This window comes from Diadema antillarum, unplaced genomic scaffold, assembly GCF_040938485.1.
Source record: "Diadema antillarum isolate AM-2024a unplaced genomic scaffold, OU_Dant_1.0 seq00000152_RagTag, whole genome shotgun sequence".
Lineage (NCBI taxonomy): Eukaryota > Metazoa > Echinodermata > Echinoidea > Diadematoida > Diadematidae > Diadema > Diadema antillarum.
The window spans coordinates 384,663-402,829 of NW_027271225.1; the positions used below are offsets into that span (position 1 = coordinate 384,663).

Here is an 18,167-nt window from a genome sequence, read left to right on the forward strand (position 1 = left end):
CACCTGTTCTTGTTGATCCTTTCAATATACAGTGGATTGTGCTAATTCTCGGGGTCTATAACCATTCACTTATTGTCATGTAAACATGGACGAATTATTCAATCATCACATCTAATTGTTATTCAACATCGTTTATAAGTGTTACTTATAGAATTTGTATAATATATGATTGATAGATGATTGGTTCATTTTGGACCTACATTGTAGGGCCTACTGAATTGCATTGGATTAAATTGAATTGAATCAAATCGAATTAGATTGAATTAAATCAAATCAAATCAAATTGAATTGAATTAAGTTAAATTAATTAATTTAATTTAATTCCATTTAGTGTGATTTAACTTGAATTAGATTAAATTCATTAATTAATTTGATTTAATTAAATTTAATTGAAATGAATTGAATTTACTCAAGAAAACATCAATGTTCTTGGAGTTGAAGTATTGAGGTTGAGCTGTGTAGGTCCTACCTCGTGGATAATCCTAGAGCTACTTAGGCCCTACTGTTTTTTAAATCTTAAATCATTAGACCCTATATACTCAGTAATGATAGGGCCTATAGGCTGTACCTTCTCCTGCAATTATTGTTGGAATAGCAACTTTTTTTTTGTAGCAATTAACACCAAATCAGGAAGTAACTGCTCCTAGAAGGCTGAACTTGCCCAAGGTTATCTGCATGTACGAGAGCTATAGTTACTGATACCAGGAGGTAGGCGTACTACCTCCTCCCTCAGGTCCTTTTCTCAAGCCGGGATCAGAGGGGGGGGGGGGGGGGGGGGGGCGAGGTGCATCGGGGTGAGCAAACGCTCCCTATTACTCCCCATGGCTGGTGTCACGTTTTGAAAAGTGGGGGCCCACTTCTCCCGAGTTTCATGAGCTAACAAAAAAAAAAAAAAAAAAAAGGTCCCCCCGCCGGCCATGCATCCTATGTATTCTTATGCATTGTGCAAAAAAGTGGGGCCCGAGCCCTCCCCCCTCCCCCCCCCCCCCCCCCCCCGTGGTCCACCCGTTCAGGCCTACACAGTGAAGACACCCTCAAGGCCGATCAAATGGTGAGACATTCACATTGTCCCTAGATATTCATTTTCATAATTCTGTAATGCAAGAGCGCCTTTTCCACTGGATACAAAGCGCTATGACATGTCATCCCTGGTCGCCATAGGAGATAGAATATATACAAAATACCAGGCAGTGACAGTTCAAGTCCATTGCACATATAGGGACATCAAAATAAATAAGTCTTCAAGTTTTGTTTGAGATGAGCAAGTGTTGGTGATGATTTGAGAAGAGGAGGGAGCTTATTCCACAGCCTAGGAGCAGACGAAGAGAAAGCTGCATCGCCAGCTAGATTTTTTTTTTTACTTGAGAATTGTGTAAATATTCCACCAGAAGTGGGGGCTAATTAACCTTGACACCCCTATCCAAAAAAAAAAAAAAAAAATCGGGCCACAGTGATCAAAGGTCCAATTTCTTGACCTACACCTCGCCCCTCCCCCTTGCATAAAACAACAATGTGGGCCAACTTCTAAAACCAAATGAAGAAGTTCGCATATTGCACTGATCTCTGTACGAACGGTATACAATGGAATGCACTTAGTAGTTGAGTTACTGTAGTCCCCCTCCCCCTCCCTCCCCCCACCCCCCAAAATGTGATGCGGGGATTTCCCTTCCCCTCGTCCACGAAATGGTTGATAATCGATAGCTTCGTTTCTGGATAATCGATTACTAGTACGCGTTGTACGCACAGAGCGCATAAGAAGCCATGTGTTACACTAGCGCAGAGCCTGCTTGCAGTACATTACGCAAGACCTCGTGTATTACTGATAGTATGCAGTGCAGTGGCAACAGTGGGAAAGTGATAACGTAGGACTAGACTATACACCCTATGTTTGTGTCTTGATTTCATCCGGTTGAGACTGTCAGATTTGGTAAGAAGCTCAGGTTATGAATTTTCGATAACTGTACGGAATTTCACGAAAATTGATGAATAGTATAGTATTGTGTTTAGTATGCATTTGTGCAATTAAATAACCAGACTACCGGCTGTCCGCTACAGTACCAGACAACTTCTCAGCCCGTGTCTTCTCGGGGGCGCGTCCCAGCGTCCCGCGATCCTACGTAGTAGTAGTACCGTGTGGCTCCACGGCCTCGCACCCCTTTCTCCTCTCGCTCGCTATTAAAAAACTAAAAGGGGTTAAAAGTATCATGGCCACAGTGCATTTAAACGTGTTCTTGCCCACAGAACAAAATTTTAGCTGTGTCTTTCTTGGATGAAGATCTAGGCCTACATTACATGTTCCCATGACATGTATTGTATGATCATTTCGTTTGAATATCCGCAGCAACTGTTTCAGCAAAAGAGTCATCCAATCATGGAACAGTCTGCCCTCATCACTTCTTACATCCACTAGTATAGATTCTTTCAAACATGGTTTAGATACGTCCTGGTCAGACAAACGTTTTGAAATTGTCTGACATCCACGCCCACGCTCGATATAGACTGTTAGTGTTACACGTTCTACCAAGCGCTGACGACCGGGAGACCTGACAGGATTTACCTAAGATACACTCCCGTACAGATGATGATGATGATGATGATGATGATGATGAGTCCAGATTTACCTTTAGTCTTTACCGGTGCAATGTAATTTCCAAGAACAACTGGAGACACTGGAGTGCCTGCTCATATCAGTGAGGTGGAATTGTTCCCACCTCCCTGCTCCAGAGACTCCAACAACCCCAAGCACCTTCTGATCTGGAGATTTTCCCGCCTAAAACCCCTAGCAAACGGGAGACTCCAACTTGATGTGCACGAAGCGCGAAGTTCCTTGCGGGCGGGGTCCAGGACCAGGTCTAGGGTTCTAGAATAGATGCTCTCTCATGCTATCTAAGGCTTATCTTTCAACATACAATGGCAATAAGCAAGAAATCATTTCAAGCGGGAGACACAGAGCCAGGGCAAGAGAAATTAAATCTCAAGCAGGAGAACGGGAGATTTTGCAATAATGGGCTTTCGGCGGGAGATCTCCTGTCAAAAGCGGGAGAGTTGGAGTCTCTGCTGCTCATACATGTATGTCGTCATGGTCGTAAAGGTCTAACTGTTAGATCTAACTACTCTAGTCATACTACGTATATACTAATACTAGATTAGTAAAACTATACTATAGCTCTAGCCGCTAGTCGACACGCGACAGTCGCGACAGAAGAAGAAGAAGTAAATTTATTCCTTCTACCCGTGATCAGCCTAGATTTGGAATTCATGGATCTAGTAGACCCTCTGCCTACTAAATACTGCAATAACAGCTCCATCACTACTACAGTTGACCAACAAAAGATCGGTCTGTATCTAGTCGGGGATATGTTCTGGGAGACTGCTATGGATGGGAGCTGTAAAAGTTTTTAAAAAAATGATAAAAACTCCTTTGGACAGACAGATTTTTCTGTCTACTCCAACAGTCCCCATAATTTCCAGTAAATTGCCCTGCTTGCCATCAATAGGCTGCAACATCTTACAGCGTACAAAAGGCTTAGATATTATAGTTATAGAAGCCTAACCCTGGGGCACTCCTTGTACAGTAGTACACAGTTTTGAGCTTCGCATTCGGGCTGGCTGCAGTTAATAGAAGCCAAACCCTGGGGCACTCGTAGTACACAGTTATACTACGCATTGGGACTGGTCGCAGCTACTAGAAGCCTAGATCTACAGTGTATATTGGGAAATTGGGCGATTTTCAGCATGCATACGTATGTGTGGGGAAATCACTGATATATATGGACAAACAGCATCATTGATGGAAATTAGCTGCTTGGTCTGCGCTCTCAGAGTGCTTCTCTTGTTCAAAATATTTTCACTTCATCATTGTGTCACTGCCACCTCTGCACACACCATCACATTATAGCTTTCCTAGAGCTGCTGTATGGGATTCATTGATTCAAGGTTCAGTAATGCTCTTCTTTATTTCATTTTTTTACTCCAGATAAAGACCTGAATTATAGAATTTTGAAGAAAGAACCACAGGATCTACAAATGCAATGATGTCGGCTTTGCGTCGTCTGCCAGTCGTCGTTATTTTGGGTGCTACAGGGACCGGCAAGTCAAAGCTTGCTTTGGAGTTGGCAAGCAAATTCAATGGAGAAATCATTAGTGCTGATTCAATGCAGGTTAGTACTTTATCGTAACATTAGCTGTGAGGGTTCTGCTTTTCAACGCCAGGTATTTTGGGGGCACAATCTGTAGGCTGGTAGTGCCCTTGAGGAGGGAAGTTTAGGCTCTGACCATGGACATGAATAGTTATCAAATCATACAGTTATGGTGAGATGCCAACACAAATATTAAAAGGCACTCCCAATATAATACTCTTTGATGTAATGTGGTAGTTCAGTCTGTGCAGTTCAGGAAGGTATGATATCTTGACAGATGATTCAACATGTATGCAATGCCATCTGGGCGAGGTGGGTTCCTCTTCATATACCAGGTAATTCAACCCCATGTGTGCAGATGTCACATAGGGCGTTTAACTGTTTATATTGAGGATTTCTTCCGCTTACATCAGCACTGTTTCCATTTGACAATTTGTAGGTCCTATGTGCCCACAGATCTGAAGGAATTCATCTTGTGTATATGTACATGTATGTGTGTCAAATTTTATAACATATTACATTTGGATAAATTTATGGTAAGGGTAAAAACCTACAATTTGTAGTTGAGAAAGAAGATAAGAAATTAGCAAAATGAAAAGAAGAAAACTAATATGACTATGAGACTTTACAAAGAAAAACTATACCATCTTTTGCTTAAATCATTATTTTTATCCATATTCAGAATCAAAATTTTATTTGCATTCAAGTTTGTTTCTTGTTTCTGTTTCCCTTTTTTCATATAAAGACCAATTAAAGACATCAGCAAAATATTGCTTTTCATTTCATGAATCATGTAGAAACCCAAAGGACAGACTTCAGTAAGACAATTAACTTTCTAGAAACATCTGTTTGTCATTGCAGTTTTTGTATCATCACATAGGCAAGTTGACAACACCTTAAAAATCAAATGGCCATTGTTGAATTTGTCAGAAAGCTTGGATTCAATTCTAATCACTTCAGTTTATGTGACTTTTTCACACACACTGTGTAAGAGATTTGATGGACTATCTGTTCAAACTGGGCATGAACATTATTTTGTTGTCTTTTTACTAAACATGGCATTGTGGCCTTAATTTTAGGGTGTACCTATGTCTGCAATTATGTCTTTCCATGACCATGATGCTGACTAAACTGCCTCAAATCTCTTGAGCTACACCAGGACATGTCAAAAAATATGCTATGGTGCAGTTGACACCTTGTTTTCCACAGGATTTTTTTTTCTTCAATTCATTGCATTGTTTTATGATAAGTGTACATAGCAAATTATGAAACCAAATCTAGTTGGTTTCAATTCACTGTAATCTTTTTCAAGCAATAGCAGGTTATTTTAAGAGTCGGAGCAGTTGTGATGTATTCTATTTTGCTACAATATTTGGCTTGTTTTTGAAATGACATTTCTCTCAAATATGCTGACATGAGATGTATGTATTTTGTTTGCCTCAAATAGGTGTACAAAGGACTTGACATCATTACAAATAAAGTCAAGAAAGATGAACTAGAGCAGTGCCCTCACCATCTACTTGGAATGATTCACCCTCTGCAGCGATTTACTGTCGTAGATTTCAGGAACCAAGCTCTACCAATCATTGATGGATTACTGAGCAGGGAGCGTCTGCCTATTATTGTTGGTGGAACAAATTACTACATAGAGGCTCTTTTGTGGAAAGTGCTGCTTGCTGATGAGGTATAATGTATTTCCCTTCTCCCCTCCCTTAACAAGAAAGAACTTGAGCAGCCCATTGCAGTCCTTTGCTTCATTTTTTATTCCTTATTCCCTTATCTGCTAATGATGCTGATTACGAAGAAGTTATTGACCGTGATATTTCTGCAATGTAAGTTTCACTGCAAAACAGGCAAAAACAACAAGATGGTATATGTCTCATCAGTTGAATATACCTTGTGAGTGTAGGCAACTCTATTGATTAAAATCTACATTATAGCAAAGGATGTCTGACTTTTGCTTTACAGTGAAACATATACTAAAGAATACTCTATGCTGAAGGGAATTCTTACATTGTATCTCGTGAAATATTTAAAAAAAAATGTCCTGCCTACATGTAAGTTGCCAGGCAATTAGAAGTATAAAACACATGATGTTGGAGAGTAGCCTGTTCATGTTTATATTTTCAGTGAAGATACATTTCTTTTCATGTGTTTTTGTGTGTTTTTCTTCATTATCAGGGCTATAGATCTGACCAGCTTTTGTATGAATCTAAGGGTGAAGTGGTGAATTTGAGACTCAAGCGTAGGAAACGATGTCATGACGGAGCTCATCACACTTCCAATGATGCTGACAAGGGGCCTCCTAGGGCACCATGTGTTCACGAGTGTGATCCTTCAAAACGTCTACAACCAAAACAATGCTCTGATGATCAAAGTGACCAGTCAGATGCCTCAACCATGGAAAGACATCATAAGACACTTGAACTACCCAGTCAGTCACCACTGTATGAACATTGTCACATGGGTCATATAGCAGCCAGCCAACCAACAATTCATACAGATCATCCAGAATTCAGTAAACCAACAGCAAACCTGAATCCGCTGGAGAGTTCTCAAATGTCCCACGTTGTATCAGGACAGTGCTCAGTGAAAGCTGGTGATGCAGGAAGTCTTGGGGAGGGAGATGAAGCTGAAAGTGAAGTGACTGGTACTGAGTGTTCTGATGGTTTAGAGAACCATTCCAGCATGGAGGTTGTAGAGGTCATGGTGAATCACATGAAAAGCACTGAGCTTCATGATCTCCTTAGCTCTGTGGATCCTCAAATGGCCTCTAAATTACATCAGAATGATAGAAGAAAAATATTAAGGTTTGTGAAATGATATCAGTGTAATATTTGATATGAAGATGATTGGTACAGTTAATTTGTTACTTGAAGCTTTTATATATCCTTGACTTAAACTGAGCAAGTAAAAGATTGGTTTGATTTGACATATTATGATGCTGACACTCCAATGAAAACATACAACACATTCTACTTCCATTATCCCTTTGAGGACAAGTCACAAGTATACTCGGGCAAGCGTCTATGGAAAGTTTGTGTTGTAGCAAAATCAAACCGTCCTCAATAGGTTAAGATGCAGGAGTATGTTATTGTGGCAAATATGGCCTTGCAGACACAGGATTTTATTTAAAACTTTCTGAGTATGGTGATGTGTTTTGGTGGGCATGCAGTCATATTTTCAACATAAATCAAAATAGGGAGAATTACATATCTGGCTTTGAATGGTCTTGTGTCAACAGTATGTTTGTTGGAAGCAGTCTTGTTGATCAGGGAAGAATAGAGGAATCCCAACTTCTCTCCTTGTTAGTGTTGAATTATTCATAACTGTCTCCTGATATATTTCCTTGCTTTTCTTTGACAGGAGTTTACAAGTTTATGAGCAGCATGGTATTCCTCACAGTGAGATGATTGACAGGCAGAAGTCTGTAGAGGGCAGCAGTCACCTTGGTGGGCCTGTGAGATATCCAGACACTTGTGTGCTTTGGGTGCAGTGTGAACAAGGAGGTATAGCTATAGATCCCAAGTGAATTATTGTGCTCATACTGTGTGCAGTATTATGGTTTTGGTACCTCAAACCTGGGAAGAAGAATAGAAATGTATAAACACTTAACTACAGGAGCATGATAGCAATGATAAGTCAGAGGTCAAAGTACTTTATTGTATGGGGGGGGGGGGGGGGGGGGGGAGTAATTTTCCGCCAATATTAGGTACCATCCTTCTCTCCACAAGCATTACATGGAAGTTGTCCTGTATGTAGACATGTACTCAATACATAATACATGTACACTATCCTTACAGGTAAAGAATGCTAACAGTCCATATCACCCTGGAAGAGTTAAAGGACAAGTCCACCTTCATAGACATGTGGGTTGAGTGAATGCAGCAATATTAGTAGAACACATCAGTGAAAGTTTGAGGAAAATTGGACAATCCGTTCAAAAGTTATGAATTTTTAAAGTATCTGCGTAGTCACTGCTGGATGAGAAGACTACTACAGTTTATGATGTCATATACGTACAACAATATAAGGAAAATAAAAAGAGAATTCCACAAAACTTAACTTTTTCAATAAAGTGCACATTTCTTCGACTTGCTACTGACGTATGTTAAGGGTAATATTATTCCCCTTGCCTTCTGAAAGAGAGAAGTCGAGCGTTCTTTTATTATGCGAGAAAAATGGAAATATGTTGAATTTTCTTTATTCTTTCTTTATATCGTTGTACTCATGTGACATCACAAGCTATAGTAGTCTTTTCATCCAGCCGTGACTGAGCGAAAACTTCAAAAATTCATAACTTTTTAACGGATTGTCCGATTTTGCTCAAACTCTCAATGATGTGCTCTACTAATATTGCTGCATTTACTCAACCCACATGTCTATGAAGGTGAACTTGTCCTTTAAGTACAATTTAAGGGAGAAGAGTTCAAATAGTTTTTGAGATCTTGTATTTTTTTCTGAAAAAACAGAGCATGGTACTTGTAGACAGATTGTGCAGAAATACTTCTATATCACAGGTCCTGGCACATTTGTATATTATTGGTATGGGAGTAAGTGTGTATTTTTGCCTGCTGTTGGCAACCCAGTAGTAGTCTTTTCAAAATCTTTGACAAATGTAGCAGACATGCTGAATACCTTCGAGGAATTCAGGAATTACTGAAGACAAATTGCTGTGACTGAATTAATCAAGTACAAGTAGCAGTAGCTAGTTGAAGGTTACCTGAACTATGTCTTTATATGTCCCTACAGTCTTGGACACGAGATTGGACAAACGTGTTGATGAGATGCTGTCCAGTGGCTTGGTGAAAGAGTTGGAAGATTTCCACAAAGACTACAATGAAAGGAGACTTTCTGGACAATTTCCTCCGTAAGTTTTATTAGTTCACAACTTTTATATCGATTAAAGATAGAATTAAGCACTTTACTACCAGATTACTGTTTTATCAACAAATTTTCTTCAGGATAGTTGGTTCCAAGTTTAAATTTGAGCTTTATACTTTTGGTTGAAACCTAACTTCAGGTTTCTACCATTTTTCAGTGAGATTATGAGAAACCCCTTATAAAATATGAAAGAGCATGTTATTTTAAGAGGAATTCAATGCTATTTGATGAAAAACGGATTTGATATGGCTGAGATATCCAAAAAGAGTGATCCTAATAAAGGGTGGGACCCACCTTTTATTTCGATTGCTTTGTTTCACTTTGTTTTTTGGATGTTTCAGCCATTCCAAAACCAATTTCCATCAAATAAACATTGAAGTCTTCTTAAAATGGTATGTTTTATACTATTTCATATGTGGTTTATTGCTATCTCAAAAAAGTTAAAAGCCCAATCTTCATCTCCACCTCGGTACCAGCTCCATCCTATGGTTTGTCATTTTGTCTCTATTCTGTCTCTCATGTCAGCAAACTGATTTTCCAAAAGTCTGTTTCTTCTCCCTTCTTATACCCAACAATGTGGTTACTAGTCATTCTGTCGAAAGGACACATGTGTTTGTTCCTGTTAGAAAAGTGTTAAATTGCTATTGTGCCATTGCTAAACTTTTGCCCAAAATGAAAATTATTATGCAATATTTTTTATTTTGATATAATTACAATCAGTGTTACTGTAATTGACCAATTGTATATACCACAAATGACTCTCCCTTGTAACAAAGTTTTAGATTTGTGTTGTTTCTGAAGGACACTTTATGCCTTTCATGTGACATGTCTGTTGCAAGCTGGCTTATCATCACTTTCATACATAGGTTTTGATACCTGGTATTCATAATATGATATTTTAGGGAAGAGCTGTACACCCAAGGCATTTTCCAGTCCATTGGCTTCAAAGAGTTCCATCAATATCTGGTTCTTGAGGAAGAGAAGAAGAAAAGTAAGGAAGGAGAACATCTCCTGCAGGATGGTGTTGAAAAGTTGAAGACTGCCACTAGACAGTATGCCAGGAGACAAATCAAGTGGGTCCGGAATCGCTTCTTCAAGAGTAAGAACACTGTATTCCTTCTTTTTTTTTTTACTTTAATTTTACGAAAACTTGATATCCTTTGTCATTCAGAAGTTCCCTTCAGGTTTGTTCGTGTGTTTGTTTGTTTGTTTTTAAGAATTGCGATATTAATTGCAAATGGAGATTGGAGTGTGGAGATTACTATTGGCACTGTACGTAATTGATATAATCTCCCCCCCCCCCCCCCCCCCCCCCACAGTTGTGAATAAAAGTTCAGCGTTGATAGAGGGGACTCTGGTTAAACATGAAGATAATGTTTTCTGTGTTTGTCGTCTCTCTTTGTGTGTGTGTTATTGTTTGGTCCTTCTTTTTTTTTCTTTCTTTTTTTTTTGGTGGGGAGGGGGGGGGGGGGGCATTAGCGATGTTTTTCCTGAACTCTAAATCAAAGTGCCATCTTGTTAAACAGTGACAGTTTATTTCATATAGAGATAAATGTGGATAATGGTTCCAAGTAATATGAAGTCATGTTTTGTTACTTGACAGTGTAACCAATTCATACATTTTTAGTCTTTATAATTTTTCTTGAAAATGCTAATGTAGATTTGCAAGCTCACATTATTTCTTTTTTTTTGTGTGTGTGTGTGCAAGGACAAAACAGATTATATGCAGAAGAAACAGTGTAGATGAAAAATGGATGTTATTCACACAAAAAAAAAAAGAGAGAGAGAATTATTTCGGGAGAAATTGGTTGTTGGCAAAACAGACAAAAGCAAACAAAAAGAATGATAACAAAATTAAAAGATAGAAAACATATTACAAAGGTAAAGATGAGATTTTGAATCAATGACTGATATTTTTTGATCACAGGGGGTACCTCATCATTGCCTGTGTATGGACTTGATTCAACAAACGTTGCCGAGTGGGAGGACAGAGTTCTCAAACCTGCTGTAGAAATACTCCAGTCTTTAACGGAGGTATGAAATTAACAAATCTGGCTATTTTCACCATTGTTCATTGTCATAATTGTCGTATATTGTCATGTTTAATGCATTGTAATTTCACATTTTCGCATGGAATCTTTAAGAGATGACTTTGATACATTTTGTTGGAATTCTATCTTGTGTTGTAATGCATATTTGGGAGTGGGATCAGGGAGAGGGAATGGAACACATTACATATGACTTGCCTGCCAACATAGCACTGTGACTTTCTCATTTATTATGAGTAGGCCTGCAGTCTTCATCTGCAAGCTACAGTACTTATGGAGTAACATCCATCCTTACCCTACCGACTGTTGAAATGAAGACATGATTCTTTTAAAACCTGTCACATGACACTGATCAACTTGTGTTTCATAGACTGAGTTCAGATTGTAGAATTAGATACACATGGATGGATAAATTTACCAAAATCAAATAAACTTGATGGACATGCTATACTTTAGTCCACTGTTTTTAAGAGGTGCACTCTCATCTAGCTTTTTGCATAGTCATGGTAACAGAGTTTACATCCAGGTATGTTGGTTACATGGAATTCTAGATATTTAGATATTCAAATACTAGTATATCACCAGCATTTGCAGTTGAAGTCAAAGAACTGATATGAGAATTTGGAAGTAATTTGATAGTGTTGTTTTTACTAAAATATCAGTAATTGCGTTGTCAGAATTTGGTTTTGATGTATTGTCCAAACTCTGCATTCTTACATGTTGCATGATGTTTCTTGTGCTTGATGTTGAGAGTAGAACAGATCTGTGCATACATGTATATATTCCTTTTTAATTTTTTATTTCCATCAAACAATACTAAAAATTATTCCTCACATAGTGTATCCTACGTTGGTGACATGAAAGTGATTTTACAGTGAGATTTGTTATTGACTGAAATGACAAAGTCAATCTTGATTGAATCAAATATAAAACTTTCCAGGGCAAGGAACCAGAGTTAGCTGCCCTGCCATGTGAGGAGCCAGAAGTAGTCACTACTACCCAAACCTTTGTCTGTGATGTGTGTGATGGGAGACACTTTGTAGGTGTGCAACAATGGGAAGGTGAGTTCTCTGCAGCAACATGCTACTACAGGTGGTATTCTTCAAAGACCTTGGAAACAAATAAACCAGTTGCCTTTTCTGAATGATATCTTGACCCTAATTATCAAATTCGAGGAAGTGATGAACAATTTAAAAAGGCTGTACAGTTCTGGTTGAGGTGAGGATTTAGCTTTTAACGTTTTGCGAGATATTCAGAAATCACTCTATAAGATGTCAAAGAGCATGCACTTCTAAGGGGTATCGAAAGTTTATTTGATGAAAATTGGTTTTGAATTGGCTGAGATATCCAAAAACAAGGTGAAACAAAGAGATCCTAATAAAAGGCGTGGCCTGTCTCCTTCTATTATTATCACTTTTTTGGGATATCTCAGCCATTTCAACACCAATTTTCATGAAATAAATGTTGAATCCCTCTTAAAATTACATGCTCTTTCTTATATCATAAGAGGTTTTTTCTTTATCCCACTAAGGAGTGTTATAAACCCGAATCTTCACCTCAACCAGTACTGTACAGTCCCTTTAATCTCCTTTGGTATGATCCTCATACTTATACATCAGTCATGTAAAAACTGTCTTGTTCCCTTTGTAAGCATTGCTTTGTAATTGTTGGCCAAGAGCTGTTACACTTGTTCTACTCTTCTGATGTTTTTATCTGTTCATACTCACTTTGTGTTTGTGCATTCTAGCACATTCCTTGAAACCATGTCAATTAAAAAAAAATAAAATATTTTGATTATGCCATGCACCATAGATGCTTGGATAATACAAAAGTGTGTTCTGTGTATTGTTTTGCTGTCATGTTGTTGTTGTTTTGAATGCTTCTTAATCATGATTGGCAGATCTTACCAAAAAAGGGGATATTCAATTCTATGGAAGATTTAAGTTTCATACTACTTTGTAGATGTATTGTGGGAATGCATAGAGGCCTGAGGCCCTGAAAGAAAAAAAAATCAACTTATTCATCTTTTTTTTCTTCTTTCTTTTAAGTTGGAATCAATTCTTTGGAATAGGGAATTAGGGCAATTCATTAAGTAGCTTTGCTGGCAGCAGATGATTTTTGATATGGCCTAGAAGAGGTGGGTCTTTTAATGAAAAAGCCTAACATGGAGGTTGCATCAATTTCGACTTTATATTGACTTAAATGAGTATCAGGCCCCCTCCCCCACTAGAATTGCACCTTCCAGTGTCCAGTTAGGTAATAGAACATATATCACTTTGTAGTAACACTGTCCTTAGTGTATGTATGCTAGAGAATTTATAAGCCTTTGACATTCATGCAAATCAACTGGCATGAGTGAAACTTACCTGATTTTGCTTTTAAGTGATTCACAAATGATCTTCAGGCAAGTGTATTGTTTATAATACCAAGGTATATTATAAATCTGCATTTACAGTGCTTTACATGTGATGTTCCTTTTATGAAATATGTTGATGCATGATGTCTGTACATGTATATTTGTGGTTGACAGGTCATCTTAAATCAAGGAGGCACCAAAAACGAGCAAGGAAGAAAAAGCTGAGAGATCTGATGGACAGGGAACAGTCAAACAGACCAACATCAGTGACAAACACAGAAGCAATGCCATCACAGTCTCATGTCTGATACACAAATTACAGTAGAAAATTATATTTATGAAGATTCTGTGCAGCTTTGGCAATACAGGTTGGACTCACGGAAGCACCAAGTACATGTATGTTGATGTTTCACTTATACTTGTTTTCAAGGTATATGGCTACATGTATGTAATGGAGTAAATCTTGCCCAAGTCATGTGCACGAAGACAGAGAAAACTGCTTTGATGCAAAATATTATGACTCCGTTATTGTAAGTTGTATTTCTCATATTCATCTTCTGGAAAACCAATTGTTGAATTTTGACAAGCCTTGAAAGAAATCTCTGTCAGGGCCAGAGAATACAAGCATACTGTAATGGCACAAAGTCCCACTAGGGGCCCATGCACAGGGCTACAAGGGGCCGAAAGTGTATTAGTCTGAACCATCTTCTTTTACAGACTCCGATTCAACATCTCATGTAAGAGGCTTTTCTTTTATTTTGTGAAGAAATCAAGTTGTTCTTGATAGCGACAGTAGTGGACCATGGACCCAGAGGAGAAAGATTATCTTTTCCATGGCATTTGAAAATGAGCGATCAGATTTTAACAGGAATTGCCATGTAGATGTGCAAGGGAATTTGTTCATATTGAGGCTTTGGAGCAGGACTCTTGAGCGTTGAATTGTGAAGAAGTAAAAGTGAGATGCTTTGCGTCTATATCTTGATGATTATACTGAAATGCATGAAGACTCAACATCATGTTTCAATTCTCTTTGTACATTGCATACGGGTAGACTAGAGGCATATGTGTGACTGCCTCAAATATGTATGTATACACAATAAATTACATGACAAATTTCATATCAGAACAAGTGTTTTCTACTGCTTCTTTACCCATCAATGTTTTATGACATACACTGCTGGCAGGTGTACATGTACTGTGCAGGCAACTCCCATTCTAACGAAGTCCTCGGGACTGGCAGTTTTCTTTTGTTATATTGAAATTTTGTTGTAGCCAAACAGTAAGCATATGAAGATACATGCATGTACATTGTGTATTTAGATTATAGTTTGAGACCAGTGGCTCGTTGCATAAAACTTACCATTGAATTTCAATGGTAACTACTGTCAAAATTAGGTGTCACAGCCAATCAGCATCAAGGATCATAAAATTTACCGCTAATTTGAAGACTTACCGCTAGAAAGGAGCGGTAAGTCCAGCGGTAAGGGTTTTATGCAACAGGGCCCTGAATTTTTCTTTTGTTTGCCTCAAGAATTTTGTCATAATCGTGTTCATTATTAATGTGAGTGCACTGTACATCATGATTCATGGGGGCTCAGTGTGCCTTGAAAACATAGACCTAAATTAAACAAGAGACCCGCGGGTCTAGCGCTCACCTGAGTATCGCAAGTTCACCTTTCACGCAGTCACTAATCTAAATCATTCACAGCTCTACCAAAATTTGACCAGGCATTCTCAAGTAGAAGATGAAAATGTACAATAAGGGCCCAAGTTTTTTAAGATTCCTTAATTTGGGGAGATTGGGGCCCCCTGGGGCCCTCTGGGTGGGGCATCGTGCCCATTTTCATAAATTGAGATCCTGAGCCCCTAGGGATGCTACCTGCCAAGTCTGATGAAAATACATCATGAGGTTTTCAGGAAGAAGATGAAAATGTACAATTCAGGCCCCCATTTGGACCTTCCCAACCAACCCCCCCCCCCCCCCCTGCCCCCAAGAGGGGCACCCCTGGATCTCCTATGAACAAACTTGAAACTACAGTCATTAATGTACTCACTCATAGTATTATCTTAGCTCTATAACTTCTGATTCTAGAGAAGATTTTTAAAGATTCCTTCATTTTGAAGGTTTGGGCCCCCCTTGGGGCCCCCTGGGTGGGGCATGGTGCCCATTTGAACAAATTGAGATCCTAACCCCCTAGGGATGCTACCTGCCAAGTTTGGTGAAAATGGGTCATGGGGTTCTCAAGAAGAAGATAAAATTGTACAATTTAGGCCCTATTAGGACCCCACCTCACCCCCTTCCCTGGGTCCCAAGGGAGGCACCCCTGATTCTGCCATGAACAAACTTGAAACTGCAGTCATCAATGTACAAACTCATAGTATTAACTTAGCTCTATCACTTCTGGTTCTAGAGAAGAAAATTTTGACAGATTCCTTAATTTTGGGGTGTTTGGGCCCCTTGGGGGCCCCCTGGGTGGGGCATGGTGCCCATTTTAACAAATTGAGTCCCTAACCCCCTAGGGATGCTATCTGCCAAGTTTGGTGAAAATGGGTCATGGGATTCTCAAGAAGAAGATGAAAATGTACAATTTAAGCCCCTTTAGAACCCCTCCCCACCGCCCTCCCCTGGGTCCCAAGGGGGGCACCCCTGATTCTGCCATGAACAAACTTGAAACTACAATCATCAATGTACTAACTCATAGTACTAACTTAGCTCTATCACTTCTGGTTCTAGAGAAGAAGATTTTGACAGATTCCTTAATTTTGGGGGGTTTGGGCCCCCCTGGGGGCCCCCTGGGTGGGGCATGGTGCCCATTTTAACAAATTGAGTTCCTAACCCCCTAGGGATGCTACCTGCCAAGTTTGATGAAAATCAGTCTTGGGGTTTTCAAGAAGAAGATGAAAATGTAAAAAGTTTACGCACGACGCACGACGGACGACGCACGACGGACGCCGGACAAAGGGCGATCGCAATAGCTCACTTGAGCCTTTGGCTCAGGTGAGCTAAAAATGCCTGGCTGGAAGAGGAGTGATATCAGAGACTCCAACTCTCCCGTTTTTGACGGGAGATCTCCCGCCGAAAACCCATTTTTGCAAAATCTCCCGTTCTCCCGTTTGAGATTTGATTTCTCCCGCCCTGGCTCTTTGTCTCCCGTTGGAAAGGATTTCTTACATATTTCTATCGTATGTTGAAAAAATAAGCCTTAGATAGCACCAGAGAGCATCTAGAACCCTGGGAATTTCGCGCTTCGCACACATCGACTTTGAGTCTCCCGTTTGCTAGGGGTTTCAGGCGGGAGAATCTCCAGATCAGAAGGTACTTTGGGTTGGAGTCTCTGTGATATGAGTTAGATGTCTGGAGAGAGGCAGTGGATATGGATAATGAAAAATGAGATAATTTGGGGGAAAGAAAACTGGCAGTGATAGGTTGGGTTGTGAATACAGGACCTGGGTCTCATTTCATAAAAGATGCTAGGATAGCAACTCTTGCTTGAATGGCAACTTCCTATAGCAACAGCCAATCAGTAAGCTGGATTCTAGTCGTTACCATGACAATTGTCTTCCTAGCAAGAGTTGCTATCGTATGAACTCTTTATGAAATTAAGCCCGGATGAGATGCTCCTTTCTTCTTGCCAATAAATCCATTGAATGTGACTGGCCAGCAGAAATTAAGGTATGACGTGTGGTTACTTTATGACCTTTCCTGCTATGGAGGACTCAAAGTTACTCTATGCTGGTTGTATGAGACATGTGCATTGCCAAGAGGTATTTACATCTAGATCACACTACACCTTGTAATGTGTTCCACATCAGTGTGACCATATTTTTTTCTTCAACACATCCAACTTTGACCCACTGACTGGATCGTGCACATTTTTGTGAGAAAATACAGAAAAGATGTGTTGACTTTCTTTGTACATGTACTCTATTGACATAAATTTAAGTGTACCATGGGCTGATGTAATAACTGAACTATATTTTGTGAAACAAAGACATTTTCCTCTCTGACTCTTGAATATACATGTACATCTTAATGAAAGAATACCATACAATACCATACTTTGCATATTGTGTTTATGTGTGTGTGTATTACATATATATCTATATCTATATATTCATCTATCTATATCTATAGGTTTGTCAGTGTTTTGTGTGTGTGTGTGTGTGTGTGTGTGTGTGTGTGTGTGTGTGTGTGTGTGTGTGTGTGTTTGTGTGTGTGTGTGTGTGTGTGTGTTTGTGCTCTTGTAATTGTAGGTAAAAACCATGGACATAGCAATATACCTTCAACTCCAGGCATGTGTAATTCACAAGCTTGGTTATGATAGATGTAAACAATTAATGAGTGAGAATTATCACAGAAGAACAAGACTTGTGAGCCAAAGGGAAATAGAGACAGATTATTCAGGGCTCGACACTAACGGTGGCCCAGTGGCCCGGGGCCACCAAAAATGAAAGTCGGGCCACCAAATTTCAGAAAAGGGCAAATTTGGTGGCCCACCTCGGGCCACCAAAATTTTGTTAAAAGTGTGTCAATAAATTCGTAACTTTTTGCGCCGGAAATGCATAAATGCATGCAGTGAGTGTGCGACTTATCAAAAAAAAAATAAAAATGGACTTTTATCAATGTGGGTTTTTTTTCGGGCCACCAAATTTTTCTCTCGGGCCACCAAAAATTTGAAATTGATGATTTTGGTGGCCCCATCGGGCCACCGAAAAATAAAGTTAGTGTCGAGCCCTGGA

General features: G+C 39.3%; 1 protein-coding gene across 1 annotated transcript; it reads left to right on the top strand.

Moving 5' to 3' along the window:
* The first annotated feature begins 4,034 nt into the window (after positions 1–4,034).
* Positions 4,035–13,735, top strand: LOC139727796 (tRNA dimethylallyltransferase-like). The gene is made up of 9 exons (XM_071638769.1): positions 4,035–4,160; positions 5,587–5,823; positions 6,321–6,949; positions 7,506–7,648; positions 8,892–9,009; positions 9,926–10,122; positions 10,951–11,057; positions 12,012–12,132; positions 13,602–13,735. Exons 1-9 carry the CDS (start codon positions 4,035–4,037, stop codon positions 13,733–13,735), a joined length of 1,812 nt encoding a protein of 603 aa, XP_071494870.1.
* Positions 13,736–18,167: the final 4,432 nt, after the last annotated feature.